The sequence below is a fragment of the Molossus molossus genome, unplaced genomic scaffold, assembly GCF_014108415.1.
Source record: "Molossus molossus isolate mMolMol1 unplaced genomic scaffold, mMolMol1.p scaffold_m16_p_14, whole genome shotgun sequence".
In the NCBI taxonomy this organism is placed as follows: domain Eukaryota; kingdom Metazoa; phylum Chordata; class Mammalia; order Chiroptera; family Molossidae; genus Molossus; species Molossus molossus.
Window position 1 is genome coordinate 6,193,916 of NW_023425349.1, and position 25,206 is coordinate 6,219,121.

General features: G+C 52.6%; 1 protein-coding gene across 4 annotated transcripts; it reads right to left on the reverse strand.

The window, feature by feature from the left end:
- MIGA2 (mitoguardin 2) lies at positions 1-25,206 on the reverse strand. 4 transcript variants are annotated; one of them, XM_036261469.1, is made up of 16 exons: positions 25,125-25,206; positions 22,414-22,653; positions 21,298-21,508; positions 20,350-20,462; positions 19,299-19,416; positions 18,786-18,922; positions 11,489-11,606; positions 10,216-10,316; positions 9,518-9,633; positions 7,946-8,018; positions 7,667-7,753; positions 4,534-4,632; positions 4,132-4,266; positions 3,163-3,216; positions 2,289-2,405; positions 1-2,009 (listed from the first exon to the last, which is right to left on the reverse strand). In XM_036261469.1, exons 2-16 carry the CDS (start codon positions 22,507-22,509, stop codon positions 1,803-1,805), a joined length of 1,782 nt encoding a protein of 593 aa, XP_036117362.1. In that variant the 5' UTR covers positions 22,510-22,653; positions 25,125-25,206; the 3' UTR covers positions 1-1,802. The 4 variants fall into 4 exon arrangements, with proteins under 4 accessions (XP_036117362.1, XP_036117360.1, XP_036117359.1 ...); XM_036261467.1 differs by lacking the exon at positions 25,125-25,206 and adding an exon at positions 7,287-7,331 and having other exon boundaries at positions 21,364-21,508; XM_036261466.1 differs by lacking the exon at positions 25,125-25,206 and adding an exon at positions 7,287-7,331.

Here is a 25,206-nt window from a genome sequence, read left to right on the forward strand (position 1 = left end):
TTGGAAGGAAATCCACTGAATCATTTATTTGACTCCAAGTCAATGCACAGACAATCTACCATATAAAAGTTAGAAGCTGCAACAGATTGAGTGCCAGGGGCAGTGCATGGATGTGTAAACAAAGACGAAATGAAAATGCCACTTCTGTGTGATCTGGGAACAAATCAGTGAGTGGGCCCAGGCCCAAGATTACATTCACAGCGCAGGGTAAGTGCAAATGAACGGAATGTTGGGTGGAGGAGGGCCACCCCGGGTCCTGACCGCCTAGGAGGCTGTGGGCACTGCACTGACCTGGACCTCAGAGAGGTGGGTTTGGAGCCAGAACTCAGGTTAATGCACAGCCATCCTCTAGTCTGAGGAAGCACAGGAATGGGGGTGGGGTGCCAGGGGAGGGGATTCCAGGAAGAAAGTAGGCTCACAGATGATGGGGCCACGCCCGGCGTCTCCCTCACACACCTCCTCTCTCCCCCAACCCAAATGGGCAAGATCACCCTACCACCTCTCAGACCCTTTTGCCATTCAGAGGAGAGGGACCGCCCGGCCTGAGGAGCCAGTCCCCAAATCCAGAGAATGAAGAATTGGGAGAAGTGTATTTCTCTTGCAGGCCTCTCAACCTGGACAGGAGCAGAACCTCAAAATAAAGTGTTAAGGCAATAAATAAAACATCCCAGCTCAAGTGAAAACACCGTAAGAGAAGTGAGTCCGCAGGGCTGACAGAAACCCTGCGATGGGGTGAATGACGTGGGACAGTGCTGACCGCCTCCATCTTGCAGGACCAGCGGGAGGTGGGCCTACACTGCTGCGTGACTCTGAGCATCGGTGCATCCAGCTGGAGGCTAAGAGAGGGCCGGGTAGCTGGTCCCCGCTCTGCACTCCTGACTTCCCTGTGTGGTCCCTGGGCCCCTCACTTCTGGGGCCACCGCCAACCGCAGCACATGTGATAGGCCTGAGGGGACTCCAGCTCAGCACCTAGCACCACCCAGGGAGTTCTGGGCTCGCAGAGGAGGTGGGTGGGGGCGGGAGGACCAGCCCCACCTGTCTTTGGTGGGCAGAAGTGGGAAGAGAAATGACAGGCTTTGGCAGGGAGAGGGAATGTCAGAGGACAGTGTTCTGGTTTGGAGCTTGGGTCTGTCAAGTTCCCAGTCCCTCCTCTGCCCCTGCTGACTGTCCGAGCCTGCTGTCCACCACGGTGCCCCCACCCCCACTCTCTGGAGTTGCAAACTCTCTAGGGTGATGGTGGGGATTGTCAGGACTGGCCGGCCACGTGTATGGATTCTGAGACCTTTCAGCCCAGGTTCCTTCTAGCTCAGGACATCAGTGACCTTCACCACAGAGCCCTGCCATGCCCACCTTTCACCTCCACCCCCAGCCCCACTTGTCAGCAGGTTTGGGGTGGTGGGAGCTTTTGGGGTCCCACAGCCAGGGCACCCCAGCTCTGCCTGCCCCAATTCTTCTCACAGCACCTTCCTCTCTCTTTCTCACTACCTTCTTCTCCCTCGGGCCCCCCTGGCCACGGTCCAGCCTCTGCTTCCTGAGGAACAGCTGCGGGCAGTCAGCAGGGGCTCCATCCCTCTCCAAGGAAGTTTGCCCCCCAGGTCTTGGGAATTCCCACGTGATGGGGGTGGGGCAAGGTCAGGGGCAACTGCCCTTGGCCACCATGGTCTGGGCCCTGCTGCTGCTGATGGCCACAGACACCCAGGTCCTTGGATGCCAACCCAAAGGAGGGAGGAGGCGACTTGTCTCTGCCGTCAACCACGTGGACGAGGCCCCAGCAGCCACTCCTCCCCAGCCTTCGCCTGCCACTACTGCAGTTCCTCCGGGGGACCGTTCTCTCGGGGCAGCACACCGTTCAGGCCAACAGTGCAGGCCACTGGTGCCCCCAAGTAGCCAAGCAGGATCTCGCTGCGGCGCCGGGACAACTGCAGGATGTCATCTGCCAGTGCCGGCACCGAGGTGTAGCGCATGTTGTCCAGGTCAAACATATCCCTCAGGTACTGCACGATCTGGTGCTAGGGTACAGGGCTGGCATGAGACCTGGGCCAGGGCCCCTGACCACCACTGATGGCCTCCAGATACCCCAAAGCCCTCCCAGGGCTTCCTCAGACCCACTGGGCCAGGCTCCCAGTGCAAGGAGCAGCACAAGATCTCTCCAGGTACCCCACTGGCCCTTTCTTGGGGAGCAGGCCCAGGCCCTCACTCCACAACTGGCACTTTCCAGGGCTCCAACCCCAGGGGCCACGAGCGGCAGGGCCCAGGTGGTAGCAGTGGCCACGGCTCTCGCTGCTTACCTTGAAGAAAGCACAGACTTCGGCGAGCTGGGGCTTGGGTCCCAAGAAGCCAAAGGCCAAGACAGGGCTAACGTGCTCCGATACGGAGTAGAAATGGGAGATGAAGCCATCAGGCACCTGTGGGGCAGCAAGGTTGAGACTGAGACCCTGGGGTCATCTTAAGATCTGGGTTTTAGAGGGAGGCCTGGCTCATTGACATCCTTGCTGAGTGACCCTGCAAGTGACTAAAAAAGGCCACGTTTCCCCTCTGCAGAAGAGGAGTAACCTCAGGGGAGCTATGAGGACTACACAAGGAGGGGCCTGGGGTTGGCTCAGCACAGGAAGTGCCCAGAGTGTGTGGTGGCAGCAGCTGGTATCAGCTGGGCAGCAGAGCCCGGCTGGAGAAAAGGAACAATGGATTGTAGCCCAGATAGTGCAGCCAGCCACCGCCTGGGAGTGCAGATAACGCAGCCGAATGGCAGAGGGGCCGCACTGCCTGCTCCTGGGGCATCCTGCCCCCAGCCAGATGCCTCTACCAAGCCGGCTGCCACGCCTTGCCTGTGCCCTTCCTCCCTCCAAGGGTGCCCTTTCCCCTCCTCTGATTCCTTCGACATTTCCCAGTGTTCTATTCTGTTGGGCCCTGCAGGTGAGATGAATGTGTTGCTGGTCAAGGGACAGATGTTGGCAGGACAGGCGGCCAGTGCTATGACAGGCCAAAAGTGCAGCCAGGCCCGGGAGCTCGGCAAGGCCTCCCTGAACCCACCCCATTCTTCTCCCACCCCGCCCTGCCCTGCCCGGACCAGGGGCCAGCACACCGACTGGAGTGTCAGCTGAGCTGGGTGTCACACCCAGAGCCCCACAGAGCACTCGCCAGGGGCCCTGTCAGGTCACTTACCATCAGTAGCCTCCTCTTGGCTTTGAGGACCGACCAGCAAGCAGTGGCAAGGGCCTAAACCAAAGATGGGACCCAATGGGTGCCAGAAAAACAGGCCGGCTGGCAGCCCCTCGCCATCCCCAGCCTGGGACAAGCCTGTAGCCCCAGCAGGAAGATGGGGCTTGGTGCCTGAGCTCTGCTGTTTCCCTCCCCTCAATTAGGAATCAAATACACCTAAATGACTCTAAGGCTTACCCCTGTGGGCCCCTGGACTAGCCACTGAACATCTCTGGGCCTCAGTTTCCTGGTCTATAGACTGGCCAGCACTCCATCTCGTCCAGCGGTTGTGGGATCCACGGTGACCGCCTGGAAACTGCCTGTGCAGCCCAGCCCAGCCCTCTCCAGACCATCCCCTGCCACCCATCATGGCTTGCTAAGTGGCATGCCTGCCCCGCAGGGGCCCTGAGCTCAGAGCTCTCCTGCTGTTCCTCTTCTCTTCTATCTTTTTTTTTCCTTAGGACATTTTTCCATTTTTTGTTCAGATAGAGCGGGAGGGAAAAAGAAGAAGAGAAAGAGAGAGAGAAACATCGACATGAAAGGGACACATCAAGTGGCTGCCACCCGCATGACCAACCAGGGCCGGGGACAAACCGCAACCGAGGTACGCGCCCTTAGCGGGAACCGAACCCGGGTCTCTCTGGACCGCAGGCCGACGCTCTAACCGCTGAGCCAAACCGGCCAGGGCGTCTCTTCCATCTTTTAACCTGACTCAATAGGATGCATTAAAATGGAAAAGCATTAAGTCCTGCACAGGAGAATTGAGTGAAAGCACAGTACAGGAAAATGCACAGGACGCCAGTTTTACAATGTTGCTGAAGAGAGCAGTGGGGTCCCTGCCCAGCCTCAGAACCCAAAGCCAAGGATGGAAGCAATCGGGGTCCAGGCCAACGGGTAGTGTCGTGTGTGCTGGGAGCTCGGACAGCCACCCACCGTCTCCTTGAAGCTGTCCGACAGCCAGCGGTTCCTCAGGACGGCGAGCACAGAGGACGGGGGGTTCTCCAGGTCTTCGAAGGCATCCATGAGGATGAAGTCCAGCACGATGTCGTAGAAGCTCATGCACACCACCTGTGAGAGGCAGACAGCTCAGAGGCCGGGGGTCCGAGCTTCAGGAGGGGGCAAGGGTGGTTGGGAGCCACATGGGTGAGCAGACACACGCCTGCTCTACAGTGGGGTGCAGCTGGGGTCACCTCTCTCACGGCCTAGGACAGGACAGAAACTGGGGGCTTGTAGCATTGATGAAGCCATCTCAGACCCTCAAAATCAAGGCAGAGCTTGGCACATAGGCACCCCTTCCTTGCTCAGGGTCTCAGATATTAGCACACACCAACTCACCCCCCGGCCCTCCAGCTCCTGGCGTGTGGTAGCCCAGGTCTCTGGCCGCAGAGCATAGCTCAGCATCTCCTCGTAGCTCTCCAGGAAGGCTTTGGGGCTCTGTGGAGAGAAGCAGTCTGTTCTGGTCATGGCAGAAGCCCAAGACCCAGTTGGACTAAATCCACAGGGACAGGCTGGCCCGTACATGGGGACATGTCAAGGCAGGGCCAGAGCCGATCCCTGAGCAGCAGCCACAGAGAAAACGAGGTAAGAAGGGTCCCCTGGCCATCTCGATGTGCCTCTGCAGAGACCAGGGCGTGTCCAGGACAGAGCCAACACCAGGTGCCCAGCAACGTCTCAGACCAGCTCAACCCTGAGCACCCACTGCCTTCCAGGAGATGCGCATGTACTACAGTAGGGACTCACTTTGTTTTTGTTCTTTTTTTTTTTAACTTATGAAGTTTTATTTATTTATTTATTAAAATATCACCCAAGGACATTTTTCCATTGATTTTTAGCTAGAGTGGGAGGGAGGAAAGGAGAAAGAAACGTTGATGTGAGACACACTGACTGGTTGCCTCCTGCAGGACCCCAACAAAGGTCGGGGATCGAACTTGCAACTGGGGTAGGTGCCTTTAACTGGGAATCGAACCTGAGACCCTTCAGTTCTTAGGCTGACACTCTAACCACTGAGCCAAACTGGCCAGGGCATGGAACTCATTTTGGAAGGGTGGGTGAGGACATGAGGTTGAGTCAGGCAGCCAAAGATCCAAATCTCTGTGACCTTGAAATGGGAGAAGCTACAGCCCCATACTCAGGGTTTTCTGGGGGTCAATGAGCTCATGCATGTAATACAATCAGCCCAGTGCCTGGTCCGCAGTGGTAAACAGTGTATAAGACTGCGGCTGCTGGTATAGGGCTGTCAGCACACAGGATGAATTCTTCGCTCTGGGACTATGAGGTTTAGCTGGGGCACAGTTTACAGGTGTGGACGTGCATTTATGGACATGGAAAGCTGATACATGCCAGGGACAGATCTAATATGAATCAACTCATTTAATTCATACGGTTCTATGAGGGACATTCTGGTATTCCACCGACTTTATAGATAAAAATACTGAGGTTTCAGGAGATCAATGACGTGCCCAAAAGCCAGGCAGGTTGGAGCTGACACAGAACAGCATGGACAGGTTGATGCCATTTATACAGAACCATGGGTGGAGGAGGCACCGGACCGATGTTCACCAAAATGTGAATAGGGTGGGGTTGGAGCTCACTGAGTAATGAGAGAACAAAGCAACCCACAAACAGGATGTGGAGTGACGGGGCCATGCTGGGCATGGTGAGCCCAAGGCCCTGTGGGATGAGGCAGGTGAAGCCATCCTAGGGAAAGAGCTGGCTGGTGGGGACTTAGAAGACAGGTGACCATAGAAGGGGGTGCAGGAATGGGCACCCTCCAGATACTGGTATATGGTCCACTTCCGACCTGGGTACCAGATACATGGAGGTTCACTTTTCATTCATTAAACCCAATAGATCCACTTTTACACTCATACATAATATTACAATAAAGGTGGTAAACAAAGACTCGAGTGTGCCAGGACAGAACAGCACACACAAATGCCCCAGTCAGGGACAAGGCAAAGTGCCATGCAGCCCATGCAGCAGGCCACGAACGAAGCCTGGTCTTTGTACCAAGGGCAGTGGGAGCATGGGAGGGTTTTTAAGCAGCTGGGTGACAAGGTCAGAGGTGGGTTTTAGAACCATTACTCTGGCATGTGAGAAAAAAGGATTGAGGGAGGAAAGGAGTATTCAAGAGCTTTAATCAGCCCTGACCAGGTAGCTCATTTGGTTAGAGGGTCGTCCCGATACAACAAGGTTGTGGGTTCGATCCCTAGTCAGGGCACATGCAAGAGGCAACCAATGAATGCATAAATAAGTGGAACAACAAATCGATGTTTCTCTCTCTCTAAAAATCAATAAATTAAAAAAAAAAATTTAAAGAGCTTTACTGAAGCCCATCAAAGAGAAGAAACACAAGGGACCAATAGACATGAAAATTTATGCAACCTCATTAATGATCAAAGAAACATCGAGCATGAATGAAATAAAAATTAAAAAGATTATTAATATTGCCCTGGCCAGTTTGGCTCAGCAGTTAGAAGGGTCGCGGGTTCAATTCCCAGTCAAGGGCATGTACCTGGGTTGTAGGTTTGATCCCCGGCCCCAGTCAGGGTTGTGTGGGAGGCAATCAATTGATGTGTCTCTCACATCAATGTTTCTCTCTCTCTCTCTCTCTCTCCCCACCACCCCCCATTCCTGCTTCCCACTCTATCCAAAAAGCAATGGAAAAATATTCTCTGGTGAGGATTAACAACAACAACATCATATATCTATATATATATGATCAATATCTAGTATTAGCCAGGATGTAAGGAGACACACTCTTGTACTGCTGGAGGGGACTTAGTTGTTAAGGCATTTCAGAGGGCACAGGAGCCAGATCTGCCAACTTTTTCACTGTCTGAGCCCAGGACCCAGCATTGCCATGTCTAGGGCTTTGTCCCCCACAAAACCTCACAAAGCCTAGAGAGATCTGTAAGAGACTGATTATAATAGTGGTGTCTGTGACCATTAAAAACCAGGCACAAACCAAATGCCCATCCATCAGGGAGAACCGGATAAGCACAGCCAGCCACCCACCGGGATGCCACGCAATTGGTCAACGTACCCGCATGGACTGACACAGAAACATGAACAAGATACACTCTTACACAGCAAAGTAAGGCTGCGCGACAGTCCGTGGGGCACAGCCGAGCCTTGGAAATCAATAACAAGTTCAAGGGTTACAGGACATTCCCCTGGCAGGTGGGGTTCAGGGAGATCTCCTACGGTTTGCATTGCGTAGTCGGTGAATTTTGTAGAGCTGTATTATGTTGTAATCAGAAACAAAAAGCGATACAGATCCATATTTTTCAAAATTAGCACAGAAAAAAACCCAAGCCTTTCCCAGCTCCCCAAGAGGATAAAGTCAAAGGTCCTCAATTTGATTTCAGTTAGGGCTTTGATTTTTTTTCCCCACAGAACCAAATAAAAGTTTGAACAAGTGTGAGGGGGAAGAAAACCTGAAAGAAGAGACCCCGCCCCTAGCTACCTTCTCAGCCTTGGTCATTAGGCCTGTCACCATCTGCCGGCCGACCTCCCCGAAGAAAAGCCGGTTATTCTGGTCTTCCAGAAGGCCCTACGGAATGGGGGGAGCAGTGAGCTGCCCAGCTGGCAGTGCCCCCAGCCACGAAGAGGGCAGTGCAGTGTGCTAAGCAGGTGACCACTCTACATGGAGGAGCCAGGTGTGGGAGCAGGCCCAGCAGGAGACCTGCCTGACTACCCCCGACCCCGACTCCATCCTCCCCAGGTGCCCTGTACCACAACCCACCTCGAACGCCTGCCGCACACAATGCAGCTTGGCCAGAAAGTCATGGTCACTGTAGCAGCCCAGAAGCTCTGTCCTGAGGGGAAGCACAAACAGTCACGTCACCTGGGCCCCGTCTGGCACTCCCCCCTGGGGTCGAGCGGAGCCCTAGGCGGCCCTGCCTTGGCTTGGCAGTGTGACTGTGGGCAGGTGTCTGCTCCCCGCTAGACCTCAGTCTCTCCCAAACCAAAGGAAGAGGCTGACAGGACGCTCTTAGAGTGGATGCTCTCTGAAGACACGTCAGCCTCTGTAACTCTGGGTACAGCTTGCAGGTCTGGTCACTGGGAATCGGGCTGACCTTGGCTGCCTTTAGGCCCCAGTTAGCAAAGGACAGAAATGGCCAAATGCTCCTAGTTGACAGGAGCCTGCTGCCCACCCAGGTCTGGTTACCCTTTATCCAAATCACCAGGGCTTCAACTGTGGCTTTCAACCATTTATTTCAGTCAGTGAACTGTAAATACACATAACTTAAATTTGGAGTCATGACCAAAAGCCAAGTTCTGAGTTTCATATCACAGAAAAATTAATTCAAAATGATTAAGAGCCCTGGCTGTGTGGCTCAGTCGGTTGGAGTGTTGTTCCGTGCACTGAAGGGTCACAGGTTTGATTCCTGGTCGGGGTGAGTCAACCGATCAATGTTTCTCTCTCTCTCCCAAATCCATAAAAATGTGTCCTCACATTTTTTATGAGGATTAAAAAAAATATAATAAAAAAATTAATAAGGCCCTGGCTGGTTTGACTCAGCAGTTAGAGCATCGGCCTGCAATCCAGAGAGACCCGGGTTTGGTTCCCACTAAGGGCGCGTACCTCGGTTGCAGTTTGTCCCCAGCCCTGGTTGGGTCGTGCGGGTGGTAACCACTCGATGTGTCCCTTTCACGTCGATGTTTCTCTCTCTCTCTCTCTCCCTCCCACTCTATCTGAACAAAATATGGAAAAATGTCCTCGGGTGAGGATAAAAAAAAAAAAAAAATGAATAAGTAGCCCAGCCAGTGTGGCTCAGTGGTTGAGTGTCAACCCATGCACCAAGAAGTCGCTGGTTCGATTCCCAGTCAAGGCACATGCCTAGGTTGTGGGCCCGATCCCCAGTGGAGGGTATGCAGGAGGCAGCCAGTCGATGTTCTATCTCCCTCTCCCTTCCTCTCTCTCTAAAATCAATAAAGAAAAAATATTAAAAAAAAGAAAATGAAGAAGCAACCTAAAATACCACAAAAATAGTTGTATTGGGGTACAGGGCCAAGGATCAAGGCCCTCTGTGTTTCTGTGGCTGGATCCCTCTGAGAACTTAGAACAAACACGAAATATTGTTATTTTACTAATGAACTGTATAATTTGTCATTGTTAATTCCATCTCGGTACTTGAGGCCATGCCAGGCCCTCCTCTGGGGGGCAGGAGCCTTTGTCAGCCCATCCTATTCCTCAGTGAGCCTGGCCCAGCTGAGTCCTCACCGAAGACCGCTGGCTTCTCCAGCCTCCTCCGACGGGGACAGGGCCTGCCCCGCCTGCCCCTGCTGCTGGCCTCCCACCCCACGAGCTCACCTGAGGGTCCGGCAGAGCACCTTCCCCTCCTTCACCAGCTGCAGGGCCTCCTCATAGGCAGCAGCCGGCCTGGAGAGTGGGATCGAATAATCTCCAACCTGCAGGGACTCAAAGAGCTGGGGAGGGTGCAGGGAAGAGGGTGGGCATGTCAAAGCCTGTGTCAACAGCATCTCAGAGGGTAAAGGCCCATGCCCAGGGTATACCCTAGGGGCCAACCTCTCAGAGATGTCAGAAGAACACTGGCCCACGAGGCAGAATGCCTGGGTTCAAGTCCAGCTCTGGCCCTCAGTGTCCCCTTCTGCAGGGGCTCTTCCTGAAAGGACCATCTACTGGACCTGAGCCCATGCTCTCCCACCCCAGGCTAGGACAGCGGGGCCTGACACACATGGCCATGGGAGGGGACTAATGCCAAGCAATGGGCATGCGGCATAGAGAAGAGGGAGGCCAGCATGGGATGGAGCCAGTGGAGCCAAGACCTTAGCTCTCACCCCTAGGACCTATGAGCCCTGGCTTCTCAGGCCTCCCCATCCCCGGCAACTGCATAAAGTCCCTGGGGAGCAGCACTCGGTGACTGCCAAATCCTGCTCCCGTCGGAGGAAATGGCTGCATTTTCCCATGACCATGCTCACCCCAGGGTCCCAGAGAGGCCTGGCCTTCACTCCACCCAACCCTCTGTGTCCATCCACCTCCCGAGTCACCTCGGTGGCAGAGAAGAAGGAATCGTCGGATGTCAGGCTGTCCTCATCGTCTGCCCGTAGACGCAGCGAACCCTCGGTCAGGGGCAGCATGAGGGTCCGCTCTGGGGAGAGCAGGAAAGAGGGGCTGAGCTGAGACTCCAGAGATCACGGAGCGGGATGCGCATATTCAGAGCCTAGAACACCCAATTCTGGGCGAATGATGCTGAGGAGCGCCGAGCTCCTATCTACCAAGCATTTATTTATATATGAGGACCCTAGGCTCATTGCCTCAAATGAATGGCCTCCTTCAATCTTAAGACATCCTTGGAGGTGGGCACAGTTACACGTGGAAACAAGGCTGCAGAAGGGACCTGCCCATGGCCACACTGCTGGACCCTGAGTCCCGGTGGCCTCTGAGCTCTTCAGGGGAAGTCACTTCCCCTCTCTGACAAGCTGAAATTTGGCCATGGATACCAAAGGGCTTGAGGGAGTCCATGGGCCACTCACCGAATGTTTCCATCCTCACCCACCTAAGGGCCGAGAGGGTCTGCACCTTCAAAGGCTAGGAAAGGCTTGTGAGACAAATATGTGGAGACCAAAACCCTGAAGGCCCGACCAGCCTCCTCTGCCACATGGGGATGCAGGGGAACCAGGACTCCCCCGCTAGGCAAAGCCACTCACGGACAGGTGTGGGAAAACGTGTGGCCCTGGGCAGCCCTTGCTGGGCCAGTGTTACCACTGGTAGAGCGGGGAGCTGGACACTCAGGAGTCTACTGTTCCCCCCGCGGGCTGAGAGCACACAGGGAGAGGCCCTGGGGTCGACAGATTCACTGCACAGGGGCTGGCACCCAGCCACTAGGACAACATTGGCTGTTGGCTGCATAACTTCATTTCCTCAGTGATGTCACACTCCTTTACCCCAGTGGGGCAGGGTGACAGCAAGACTTGTGTTCTTGGCTCTTTGGCCTGCTCAGTGCCAACAGGAAAAGACTCAAACCAAAGGCCTGGAACAGCCATAGGGGAGATGTTTACACAAGCCCAAGGCGTGCTCCAAAGGAGCCAGGGCCAGGGGCTCCCAGGGCCTCACCCCAGCTCTGCTCCTGCCTGCCATGTATCAGGGAACGCCTCTGTCCCTCCAGAGGCCTATTTCCCCATTTGTGCAATAGGCTGGAGGAGGTCTGAGGGCCCTGGGGATTCCGGTTTGCCTGGCCACGGGAGTCATGCCCGGTTCTCTCACTGCCTCCCCACCTCCACCCCGCCCCAACCCCACTGCAGCCTGCAGGGCCCAGCTCACCCAGGTCCAGCAGCATGCTGTCAGATGGGAAGGTGGACCCAAACTCCTCCTGGAGGTGGTAGGCCCGGTGCAGTAGGGACTCCAGCTTCTCTGCAAACTCCTTTCGCTGTGACTCTGGCTATGGTTAAAACAGTGACTATCAACCCAGACCCTCCAAGCTCCCAGGCCAACGGCCCCTTCTCTCACCAATGAGTTCCCAGAGAAGCAGGTTCTGGGACCCTGCAGCGAGAGCACAGATCTAGACCTGAGCTGCCCAATCCAGAAGCCGCCAATCACACATGGCCAGAGAGCCCCTGAAATGTAGCCAGTGCCAACTGACATGTGCCGTGAGTATAAATACACGTTGGATTTCAAACACTCAGTACCAAATAAAGAAAAGAAATAATCTCGGTGATTGTTCACATTGATTACAAGTTGAAATGATATTTTGGATATACTAACTTACATAAAATATATTACTAAAGTTAATTCATCTGTTTCCTTTTACTTTTTTTGGTACGTGTCCCTAGCGGGAACCAAACCCAGGACTCTCTGGTCCGCAGGCCAACGCTCAACTGTTGAGCCGAACTGGTCAGGGCTCCTTTTACTTTTTTTTTTTTATCCTCACCCGAGGACATTTTTCCATTTTTTGTTCAGACAGAGCAGGAGGGAGAGAGAGGAAGAGAGAGAGAGAGAAACATCGATGTGAAAGGGACACGTCGAGTGGCTGCCACCTGCACAACCCAACCAGGGCCAGGGACAAACCGCAACCGAGGTACGTGCCCTTTGCGGGAACCGAACCAGCGTCTCTCTGGACCGCAGGCCGATGCTCTAACCACTGAGCGAAACCGGCCAGGGCTCCTTTTACTTTTTAATGTGGTCTCTAGAAACTTTTATTTATTTTTCTTTATTGATTCTAGAAAGAGAAGAAAGGAGAAGGAGAGATAGAAATACCGATGAGAGAGAACATTAACTGGCCGCCCCCCGCTGGGGATGGATCCCACAACCTGGGCATGTGCCCTGACTGGGAATCAAACCGGCGACCTCTTGGTGCATGGGTCGACGCTCAACCACTGAGCCACACCGGCCGGGCTCTAGAAACTTTTAAATGAGATATGTGGCTTCCCACTGGCAGCACTGCTCCAAACCCAAGCTGACCTGGGTTCAGGCCTTGGCCCCAGCGGTTGCAAACTGGAGCAAAGAACGCCCCCATTCTGAGCCTCAGTTTCCCTAGTTTTCCCATCTGTAAACTGAGATAAGAGCGCATGTGGATAAAAAAAAAAAAGTAAAAGGAGCCCTGACCAGTTCGGCTCAGCAGTTGCCCAGCCAGTGTGGCTCAGTGGTTGAGCATCGACCCATGCACCAAGACGTCGGCAGTTTGATTCCCGGTCAGGGCACAGGCCCAGGTTGTGGGCCAAATCCCCAGTGAGGGGCATGCAGGAGGCGGCCAATCAATGTTCTCTCTCATCGATGTATCTCCCTCTCCCAGCCTCTCTCTCTAAAATCAATAAAGAAAAAAAATATTATTTAATTAAAAAAAAAAGGGCACCTACCTCCTAGGATCCTAGGGAAAACGTGAATGAGATAAGGTACGCAAAGCACTGGCCCCCAGTGACAACCAGTGCATGTTAGCTATCAGAATACTCACTGTCCTTATTAGTATCACTATACTGAGGGAGCAGCCAGGAGCCCAGAAAGAGCTGCGTGTGCCTGGGAAGGCACCACACCCAACACACAGCAGTCTGTGGCCCCAGTGCCCTGCTCGCTGCCTCAGCCCCCAGGCCACGGCACAGGGCACACGGCGGCACTGCTCCTTTGACCCCGGCTCCTCTGGTCGAGGGGCAGGCACGAGCAAGCCCAACTCCGTTTCCACAGAGGCTGCCAGATCTGCACCTGCACGTAACCAAACCCCGGGGAGGGGACAAGGGCCGACTTGGGCCTGAGGCCACTGGGGAGGAGGAGCTGGAAGAGCTCAGAGGGGACAGTGATGGTGGAAATGGCTGTCTCACTGAGAGCCTGCCCTGGACCAGGCACCTCACAGTTCAGCCTCCAGGTGCCCCTCAAAGGCATCATCACACAGAGAAAACTCAAGTGGCCCAGCCCACCACCTAGAGCTTGGAAGAGCTGGGACTCAACCCCAGGTCATGGGACCCCAGACTCACCGGCCACATTGCTCAGTTCTCCCCCAGGGTCAGACCCTGCTCCATGGGGCCCACAGAGACTTGTAGCTTTGGCTGAGATCTGCCAGCTCTGTCTCTGTGAAGTGACCTGGCTGGGGAATGGTTTCTTAGCTATGACATCAAAAGCACCCACGACAAAGAAAAAATAGATATACTGGATTTCATCAAAATAAAAACTTTTGTCCTTCAAAAGACACCATCAAGAAAATGAAAAGACACCCTGGTCGGAGGGCTCAGCTGGTTGGAGCATTGTCCGTACACCAAAAGGTGGCAGGTTCAACTCCTGGTCAGGGCACATACTCAAGTTGTGGGTTTGATCCCCAGCCGGGGTGCATGCAGGAGGCAACTGATAGTTTCTCTCTCATGTCAGTGTTCTTCTCTCTCTCTCTCCCTTCCTCTCTCTAAAAATCAATAATAAAAATTAAAAATAAATAAGTGGAAAGAGAACCCACTGAATGGGAAAAGATATTTGCAAATCATATCTCTTATATCAGACTGGTATCTAGATTACCTAAAACACTTTAACAACTCATGAATAAAAAGACAACCAATTTAAAAGTAAAGCAAAGGATCTGAACAGAGATTTCCCCAAATAAGAAATACAAAAATGGCCAACATCATTAACCAAAACCACAATGAGACAGCATTTCACACCCACTAAGATGGCTAGATTCAAAAAGCCAGGTAGTAACAAGTGTTGTCGAGGATATGGAGAATCAGAGCCCTTGTACACTGCTGCTCAGGATGTAAAATGGTGCAGTTGCTTTGGAAAACAGCCTGGCAGCTCCTCAAAATGTTAGAGAGTTACCATATGATACAACCATTCCACCCCGAGTATATACCCAAGAGAATTTTAAAATACATGTCACCTATCCGGTGTGGCTCAGTGGATTGAGCATCGTTCCATGGACTGAGAGGTCCCAGTCTGATTCCTAGTCAGGGCACATGCCTGGGTTGCAGGCTCAATGTTTCTCTTTCACATTGATGTTTCTATCTCTCTCTCCCTTCCTCTCTCTCTAAAAAGAACTCAATTAAAAAACATTTAATAAAATATAAAAATAGTCTGGCCGGTGTGGCTCAGTGGTTGAGCGTTGACCCATCCACCAAAAGGTCGCAGGTTCGATTCCTGGTCAGGGCACATGCCCAGGTTGTGGGCCCGATCCCCAGTGGGGGGCATGCAGGAGGGGGCCAATCGATGTTCTATCTCATCAATATTTCTCTCTCTCTCTAAAATCACTAAAGGAAAAAAATAAAAATACATGTCTACACAAAAACATACACAAATATCCATAGCAGTATTATTCATAAAAGCCACAAAATGGAAAGAGCACAAATGTCCATCAAGTGATAGATAGATAAATAAAATGTGGTATATCCATACAACAGAGTACTATTCAGCCCTGGTCAGTTTGGCTCAGTGGTTAGAGTGACAGCTGGCAAACCAAAGAGTCATGGTCAGGGGCATGTACCTCGGTTGCGGTTTGATCCCCAGTCCTGGTTGGGGTCGTGTGGGAGGCAACCAATTGGTGTGTCTCTCTCACATTGAAGTTCCCCCCACACACACACTCTTTCTGAAAATCAATGGAAAAATATCCATGGGTGAGGGTTAAAAAATATATATATATATATATATATATATATATATATATCTCAACAATAAACAGAAACGAAGCAATGATCCATGTTACAACAAGGATGGACCTTGAAAACACTGTTATATGAAAAGAGCAAGCCACAAAAGGCCACGTATTATATAATTTCATTTGAGGAAATGTCCAGAATAGGCAAATCTATAGGACAGAACGTAGAGTAGTGGTTGCCTAGGGATGGGGGGATGGGGTTGAGTGGGGAGTGACTGGAGGCATAGGAGGGCAGGAGTGACTGCTAAGAATATGAGATTTCTTTTGGGGTGAGGAAAATCACAAAATTGTGATTGTGTGATCTAGTCATACAACTCTGTGAATATACTAAAAGCCTACAATTTAAATTGGTGAATTTTATGGTATGAGGATTATATTTCAATAAACTTGTTAAAAAATGTTTAGCATAGAAAAATGCCTAGAAGGCATACCAAGAAGGATACCAAGTGGTTCTGTCTGATGAAGGGTTGTGGGCATCAATAAAACCAATGACAAAGATCATTTATTGAGTACCGACTATGGGCCAGGATCACACGGTACTGAGTACCCACCAAGAGCACCAGCAATCAGGGAGGCTGAGGACCTTTGTCCATGTCACACAGATCAGAGCCTGAGCTCGTCTTTTCCCGTTCTTTTCTATTTCTGCAGTTTTCACTATTTTATAAGAAATAGTTCATTGTTTTCACAATAAGGAAAACAATGAAAATTCTATAATGTTAAGATGTAGTATTAGCAATAAATACAATTTTGGGTCCTGGCCAGTTTGGCTCAGTGATTGGAACATTGGCCCGTGGACCAAGGAGTCGCGGGTTCGATTCTGGCCAAGGGCACATACTTCGGTTATGATTTGATTCCTGGCCCTGGTTGGGGTCTTGTGGGAGGCAACCTGTCGATGTCTCTCTCACATTGATACTTCTATCCCTCTCTCTCTCCCTCCTTCCTTCCCACTCTATCTGAAAATCAATGGAAAAATATCCTCAGATGAGGATTAAAAAAAAAATACAATTTTGGAAATCAAGCTCCTCCCTCCCTCTCCCTGCCCTAACATACTCCATTGTCTGCCCCCACATAGAGGTGACCTGAAACTGCTACACCCTAAGGTCCTGAAGGCTTTCTTGTACCTCAGGCATTTCCCAATCTTTGTGTCCCACAGCTAGGTTGTCGTACCTGTGTGACAGGCCTCTGAGCTAATGCCCCTAGCTGGGGTGGAAGACACATACACTTGTTATAGGCTGCATGCCAGGGATGCCCCATCCTGGTGCTCTGAATTCTGTTTCCCAGTCTCCCAGCCAACAGAAGCACAAGTGAAGGAAAGAAGGGAGTGGGGAAGAAGGCAAAGAAACTCTTCTCTCCTCCTGCCTCACATCATTTCCCTACCCCACCCTATCCAAAGCGGGGACAACCCCTTCTGGTCAGTCTCTATATGACTCTAGGTTCTAGCTTTTAAGAGAAGGCCCTGGCACCTGAGCTCTGGGCACACTAATCTTTTTTATTTTATTTACTTACTTTTTAAATTGATATTTAGAGAGAGAAAGAGAAACATCGATCAGTTGCCTCCCACACGCACTCTGACCGAGGATCGAACCTGTTATCTTTTGGTGCATGACGCTCCAACCGAGACACGGCAGCCTGGACACAATCCCCTAGATTCACCTCCCTCCTTTCTCAACAACTGAAATTGTTCCCATTTCCTGGCTAACACCCAACTGACTTACCAAATGTTGTCACACCGATCCCCAAAGACATGCCCCCTCCATCTGACCTCCCTCCGGCAGAGCACAGGAGCTCATAAGGACTTTGTTTTGTTTTTAATCCTCATCCAAGGACATTTTTCCATTTTTTGTTCAGATAGAGTGGGAGGGAAAGAGGGAGAGAGAAACATCAATGTGAAAGGGACACATCGAGTGGCTGCCTCCCGCACAACCCAACCAGGGCCAGAGACAAACTGTAACCGAGGTACGTGCCCTTAGCAGGAACCGAACCGGGGTCTCTCTGGACCGCAGGCCGACACTCTAACCGCTGAGCCAAACCGGCCAGGGCTTTGTTTTGTTTTTAACACAGAAAAGTGTAAAGAATAAAACAGAAAGAGCTCACAATCCCACTACCTATACAAACCCCGCCTATAAGCATGTGTTCAAAGTGAGAAAAGTCAAACCATAAAGAAAGGTACTGAAAAGTACAGGAAAGTACAATAAAAGCCTTTTCCGCCTTTTGCTGCAGACCCTCTCCTCATAGATCACTGTTACCAATTTTCTGTGTACCTGTCAGAGGAAAGTAAAACTGCATGAACATACCAGCAGTTACCAGGAGGTGCACAGATGCATGGATGTATCTTTTTATTTTTAAATAAGTTTTTATTGACTTTTTAGAGAGACAGACAGAAACATTGATTGGCTGCCTCCTGCACGCCTCCTATTGAGGGTGGAGCCTGCAACACCAGGCATGTGCCCTGACCGGGAATCAAACTGGGACCTCTCAGTCCATGGGACGACATTCAATCCACTGAACCACACCAGCCAAGCTGAATGTATCTTTTTAAAATGTACACATGGGCCCTGGCTAGTTTGGCTCAGCGGTTGGAGTGTTGGCCTGCGGAACAGAGAGTCCCAGGTTTGGTTCCCACTAGGGGCACGTGCCAAAAAAATAAATAAATAAAATAAAATGCACACATTCTACATCTTGCTTTTTTCACTCGACATGGAGATAGCAGTCTATCAGCCCACATAACTTCCCTTGGCCTTTTAGCAGCTGCATAGTATTCCAGACCCCTACTGATGGCAATTAGATAGTTTCCAGCCCGGCCGGTGTGGCTCAGTGGTTTAGCATCAACCCATGTACCAAGAGGTCGCCGGTTCGATTCCCAGTCAGGATACATGCCCAGGTTGTGGGCCAAGTCCCCAGTGGGGGGACAGGCAGGGGGTGGCCAATCAATGTTCTATCATCAATGTTTCTCTCTCTCTCCCTCCCTTCCTCTCTCTCTAAAATCAATAAAGAAAAGAAACAGATAGTTCCCAGATTTTTAACTATTACAAAATAATGCTTCAGTGAACATCCAGGCTAGGACATATATTAGGAGGGCTTTTCACAAAAATGTTTCATTTTGGCTTCTTTACTTTGTTTCTCTTTACTGATATTGAAATAAAGGTTTATTGTACAAAACTTGGACAATGCCCATGAAAAAGTACAAAGACAAGATACGACAAAGGCCATGTGATCTACTCAACAGTGAACACAGGTTATTTTCACCAGTCCTGCAGGAATGCACAGTCGGGATTAGGGTGTGAGCATCACTGGGGTTTACTGCATAATTACCAAGTGCCAGGCATGTGCTGAGTACTTTACTCAAATGTTTTAGTTGGTTGGACCGATATCCTGGTCAAGGGGAAAACTCCCATCCATGGGGATGAGTGACTGGCAGAAGACGGGGCTACTAGGCTGCCTCCCAAAGTCTGGCTGCCCACCAACCCTCTCTATGGCCAGGGGGTGGGGACCACCTACCTCAGAAAGTGCTTCTGAAGCAGTCTCGGGGTTCCGGAGGCTGTTCCCCGGTGTAGGGGTGTTGCCACTGTCCCCCCTCTGTCCCACACTTAGCGCCTGCTCCCATTTTTGTAGAGCCTCCTCGAACAATTCCATGCCTAAGCACCAGCCAGAGAGAAGAGAGAGTCAGGCCCCCAGCAGAGACAGAGCAGCCGGGCCCTACTCTCAAGAGGGGCTCAGAAGAGCAAGCAGGCAGGAGGGCCCCAAAGGACAAGAACAAAGTAGGACCATGTGGGCCCAGTCCTAATCACTTTTCTGAGGACTGGATTTGTTCCCAGAGACTGTTCCCTGGCTAGAAATGGCTGGAAACCATTGAATGAGGGTTTGAGGGTGGGAAGGGGGGGGGGGGTTGCAAAGGAGCACCTGGAGGAGTGTCCTGGGTCTGGCCTGGGCTCCTGGCAGGCCATTCCCCCACCACCCCAACCTAGGAGAGCCCCGCCCCAGGAGAGCTCAAGGCCACGTTCTGGCCTGTACCTTGCATGTAGAGGTTCTCGACATTGCCATCACTGGTGGTCTCAGACTCCTCCATCCCTCTAGCATCCCACTGTCCTGAGCATGCAGCCGTGGGGCTGGATAAGTTCACCGCCACCATCTGGGTGCCAAGCAGCACAAAGACCCAAGGGCAAGGGGTGAGGACTTTCCAGACCCTCTGCAGGTCCTGAGCCACCCCAAATGCCTGACCACGTGCCACACACATTCTCTCCAGATACCATCCCTAGAGCCAGCCCGAGTACAGAGGCCTCAGCACAACCTGGTCCACCAACTCCAAGCACCTGACAACACCTCACAGAAACTGCTGAGGCAGGAGGAAATACTGAGGCCAACACCCAGCCCAGGACCCGGCAGCTTCCTAACAAACCTGCCCTGGGCCCGTTCCCTCCTCTGGGGCTCCGCTACCAGTCAGACAAGGAAGACAGGGAGCACCCAGCACATAAGGGCCAGCCAGGACCCACTGTCACCCATGCCTCTCTCCCACATGAGCAGCCACCTCCTGTGAAATGCTGTGGGTTCCTCCAGGACAAAAGCCATCTCTTGCTCACTCCTGGGTTCCCAGGGCAGGCCCAGCTCAGAGCTGGGGCTCAGGCCTGACTAAATGAATTAATAGCTGGACGAGTGAATGAGCCACAGTCATTCCCCAAGTGAAAATAACCTCCCTGTCTTATTTATCTCTGTATCCTCAGTACCTAGAAGAGTCCCTGGCACAAAGCAAGTGCTCACTCAATGTCTACTGAATGAATGAATGAACTTTCATAGATAAGTATCTTCCCCGAGAGGCCATAAGCTTCTCTTCTGCACTGATGTCTCAGTGAGTGATCAGTGACCATCTCTAATAGCCAACATGGATGGATGATGAGTGAACAAATGCATGCATGAATGAATGAATGAACAAATGAAATCTCTATTCCCATCTTCCTATCAGTCAAGCCCCCTGAGGGCAGAGACTGAATCTGACTTGGTAGACAGGGACTGAGCCCTGATGCCACGGCAGGCACCCTGCCACCCTTCCCTCCTCCCCTGTCCTCACCGAGGCCAAGCTGTGGGAGGAGCCCGAGTGTTTGCTGGGCTCGATGGAGGAGATGCCACTCAGGGTGTCGTTGCTCTTGCTACTGGGGCTCTGTACCCTCCGACTGGAGTAGCCTGTGAGGACAGGAAAGTAGGGGTCATGCAGGCTTCCCACCCAGCCTTTGTACAGGCCATTCCTCACTCTAGACCTCCCTCCCTTCTCATCTGGAGCCATCCTGACCTTCTAAACCAGGGTGATGGCAGAGCACCCCAAGCCGTGCACTCAGCAGAAGAGTGCTGGGCCCATGCCACTCACTACCATGTTGCTGTGACCAGCACAGGGCCTGAGGTCTGGCTACTTCCTGCCTCCTTCTTACTCTGCTTGCCCTGTGCTGCTGGTTGAGTGACTGATTTCTAATTCTTCTCCTTCCAAAAAGGATTCAAGGAAACAACTTTTTAAGATACACCAAAGATTTTTTTTTAAGTGAGAAGAGTAGAGAAATCAGGTAAAGCCAGGGGGGGAGGGGTGTGTGGCACAGGGACGACAAGAGAGAGCTCGGTTCCGAAGAAGCTCCAGGTTTCCCCGGGGCCAATGTAAAATGAAAACCCAGTGAATCAGCATTTCTCAGGTCCTGTTCCAAACAAATCTAAAAACTCCTTTTTTTTTTCCATTGTAAAGATAAAACTTTTCTTTTGCAATGATAATTCACCATGAAAATTCATTTTCACGCAAGGACCCAGGTGTTCCGAAAGGGTCCCCAGATAATGAGAACAACCTCACCTACAAGACACGCGTCAGGCCACACCACCCACCAAATCCTTACTGTGATTCAGGAAAAGAGGTTCTACTGTCAACCCCGCTTCCCAGATGAGAGGAACCTGTAGACAGGTGTCACTAGCCCAAGATCCTATCATTAATAGTGGCCCAGCTGAGACCAGGTCAGGCCCTTCCCCCCCACCTCACACCTACCTTTCTTCACGGATGGGACCTTCCTGGCCGTGAGGATGGGGAGGGGCACCGTGCCCAAATGCTCACCTCCCATCTCGGGGCCAACCTGCTTCTTCCTCCGCCTTCGCCTCTTCAGCTGGTGGGCGGCCAGGGCCAAGGCCACGGTCCCCAGGGCTGTGGCAAAGAGGACCTTCCGCAGGCCTGGTGTTAATCGCAGCTGCGAGAATGCAGACTGCAGGGAAAGAGGGAGACAGCCAGTTACATCTCCCCAGGAGAGCTCCAGGTCAGGCAGAGTTGCCCCCCGAAGCACAAAGAAACAGGGGTGCATCAAGCACTTGGGGGACATTTGTTGACCAGGGACAATGGGGAGACAGCCACCTCAAGAGAAGGGAACTGGTCCTGGCCGGTTTGGCTGAGCGGTTGGAGCGTCGGCCTGCGGACCAGAGAGTCCCGGGTTTGGTTCCCGCTAGGGGCATGTACCAAAAAAAAAAAGAGAAGGGAACTGGCCAGCCCCTCTGAAATGTGGACCACGGAGCTGTAAAGAGAGGACTGGGGGTGGCAAAATGATGATGCCAACCAAGGAGATCACATCTGGGATCCAGCAGGTACCCCTAACAACATCAGTCATCACTGCACTACGTCAGGCACTGCACTAGGACTTTACCTGTGTTTCCTGTCTGAATGCCCATCCTCCTCCAAGTGAGGAATCTGAGGTTCACACAGGTTAAGACACATGCTCAAGGTAACAGAGAAACAGAAATTGAACCCAGATCTGCCAATTCCATTTCTCAATGACTTCTCGAAGATAATGGCATCCACTCTACCCAACTGTCCCATCTGTACACATCCCTACTCCACCCTTACTCTGCCTGCCGGACTGGGAGCCCCTCCAGTGGGCCTGCATACCACTGAGCAGGGCTTTAGAAAGTGTCAAGAGGCCTGGTCAGCACAGACATTTGAGATTGGCAGATAAAGACCAGGCTAGGGTCCCTAGACTCCTAACCCAGTCCTTACTCTGCTCAAAGAGGAGACATCAGATGCCTGAAAAGCAATAATGAGGGCCCAGATTTCCTGATGCTCAGTGTTTCAGGGACCAGAGTGGTTAAAGGGCAGGACCATGACCCACCCAATCTTTACCTGCCCAAACGTCGTGTACAGGAACACGGGGATCTCGGCCACCGTCATGGCCAGGGCCTGGATCATGGACATGCCCTCAGTTCTCCGAAACGCCATGGCAAGACCAACACCCCAGGCAAGAGCCCTTGCAGCCGAGTGTTTCCAAGGAGAATGTCTTCAACTGGTTACTGGCCGTGTCCCAGGCACCATCCACAGCCCGGAAAGATAGGAATGCGCATACCAGAGGGTCCCTCCACAGAGCTGAGAGACAGATGACCAAGTCAGACACAAGGACATGTGCACATGAGCACAGAGAAATGCACACGAGCCCCCTGGGAAACGAGGCAGGAGCAAAGCCTCCATCTGGAATGCCAGGCCTGGAACCAGGCCTCAGCCTTCTCCACCCACCAGCAGGAAGGCAGCCAAGTGCCCCACAGACCCTCTGTCCACCATGAACCCTGGGAGCAGAAGGCAGTGTCTCTGGCACGCTGGCCCAAGAGCGACCCAGGGACTGGGAGATGGACAGGTCACTCTCAAAGGTTATGGCCTTTTCTGCTAAACAAAAACATCAGGTCTCTATAGCATCAGGCCCCTGACAGAATCATTACAATTCTTTCACCTCCCACAAAGTAGGGTATGTTTTCCTTCCTATGTACTGTGTTATGAAAACAGCAGGGTATTTCCTCAAATGATAATAGCCACTACACATGTATGTATATTTTGTGCTGAGTTCTTCACATATGTTATCTCACAGAACAATTATAATTCTGTAAATCGATGTTCTCTGCCCACACCCCCACCCCTGCCAATTTGCAATGTGGAAACTGCGGCTCACAGAGACTGTCAGGAGTCCCAAGTCACACAGCTGGTGTGAGGCAGAGTCAGAACTTGGACCAAGGTCTCTTGGACTTTAGACCCTATGTTCAGTGCAACCCCTTTGCTAAATTTGACACGGAGCAGTAAGTGGCAAGCCCCAGAAGAACCACAGACTATAAGGGCAACTTTCCCCTGGGGTCTTCTGAGACCCTCCCAGGGTACCCCACTTCGTATTCCAAGGCAGCGAATAAGTGGCTTAACCACAGATCGCCCTGTTCCCAAATCCTGCAGGGTGCTCCTCAACCACCACCACCAAGGCCGAAGATGCCTTCAAGGTCTCCTGGGAGCTCAAGCAGAAGGAACATGCGAGCCAGGACAGACCCTGTCTACTTGGGATGGTGGCCAAAGTCACTGGACCAGCACGAGAAACAGCTTATCCCCAGTGAGTGGGAAGGAAGGACAATGCTAGCAGTCTAGCTCTAGGGCTGGGCTGTGTGTGAGGGAGCTGGCAGGGAAATGTTCTAGGGCTCAGGAAACTGTCACACCAAGGGTAGGAGACATCCTATTGGGAGGCTGCAAACTGAGCTATGTGATTGCCAGGGGTCAGGGCCAGGGCCAAAATCATAAGCCACCTCTCTCACCCACTTCAGCAGCTATTTCCCAAGCACTTACTACAGGCCAGGCTTGGGACAGGCTCTCCACGGAGGGATTTGAGTCTAGTCACTTGTAGAACTCTCACAAGCACTGCATATAATGAGGCTCTGAGAGGTAAGTGACCTGACTAGGTCACTGAGTAAATGGCCAACCTACGGTGTCTCCCCTGAGCTGTCTGCTGCTACTGCCACCTCTCCCTCCATGACACACCTGAAGGACTTCTGGGTCCCCAACTAAGAAGCCCATATGCAGTAATAAAGATGAGCCTGACCACAGGTTCCAGGAGTGAGACAGGGCTCAGAGGCCTGGCATGTGTCCGCAGGAAAGTCAAGAGCAGCCTCTGCTGCCCCAACTGAGTGAAACAGAGGCAAATGAAAGGTGATAACTCCCATCCCCAAGGCTGCTTCACTTCCGAGATGGATTCAGATCCAGTCCAACTGTGCTCTATGAGACCCCCAGTACCACCGGGGAGAAGCCTCCATGATGATAAACCCATGGCAATGTCCCCATCCTACAGACACTTCTAATGCCATCCCCACCTAGGCAGTCACCTCTCCTGCCCCGTAACGTGGGATGGGAACCTCCTCATTCCACACTCACCATGGCACTTACATCCTCCTCAGCCTGGATGCCCACTTTCCACCTGGGCACCTCCTCCCTTGCCCTGGACGATCCCAATAATGACTCTGACCTTAACTGTCCCCCTTTCCGCCTTGACCTCAGCAACGACCCTGACCCAGGCACTCCCTTGAACCCCTCTCTGCCCGGTCTCAGTTCATTCCATCCTGGACATCTCACCAGTCGGGCCGGGCCGGGACCTGGGCACCACCACACTGGACGTCAGCAACATCCCCGTCTTCAGAATCTGCTCCTTCCATCCCAGGCATCTCCGAGAGCGGTCCCAGCCAGGCCCCCTCCCTTCTTGCCCCGACCCTCGGAATATCTTTGAGGGTTTTCCAGGTGCCCACTGGCGCGGCCACGGCCGGCGCACCTGCTCCTTCCCAGCCCTGCTGCGATGCCACAACGTTCCAGGCCCGAGCATCTCCTCACTGACGGAGTCCCTTTCGTTCCACCTCTCGTGCCGCCCACGGCCAGGTACCTGCTCATTCCAACCCGGCCCCTTCTAGTCCTGCTGACCCCGGAGGTCTGCGCCCCTACCCAGTGCCCCGAGCGGGCCCGGCTCCCGCTCGCTGCAGGCCTCAGTCCCGGGCCCGGCCGCGCCGCGCGACCGCCGGGCGGGCTCAGCTCCGGCCGCCACTCACCCGGGATCCCATAGCTGCGGAAGGGCAGCGTCTCCTTCCCCGGCGTCCGCACAACCAACCTCTCATCGCTGGAGGGCGTGGC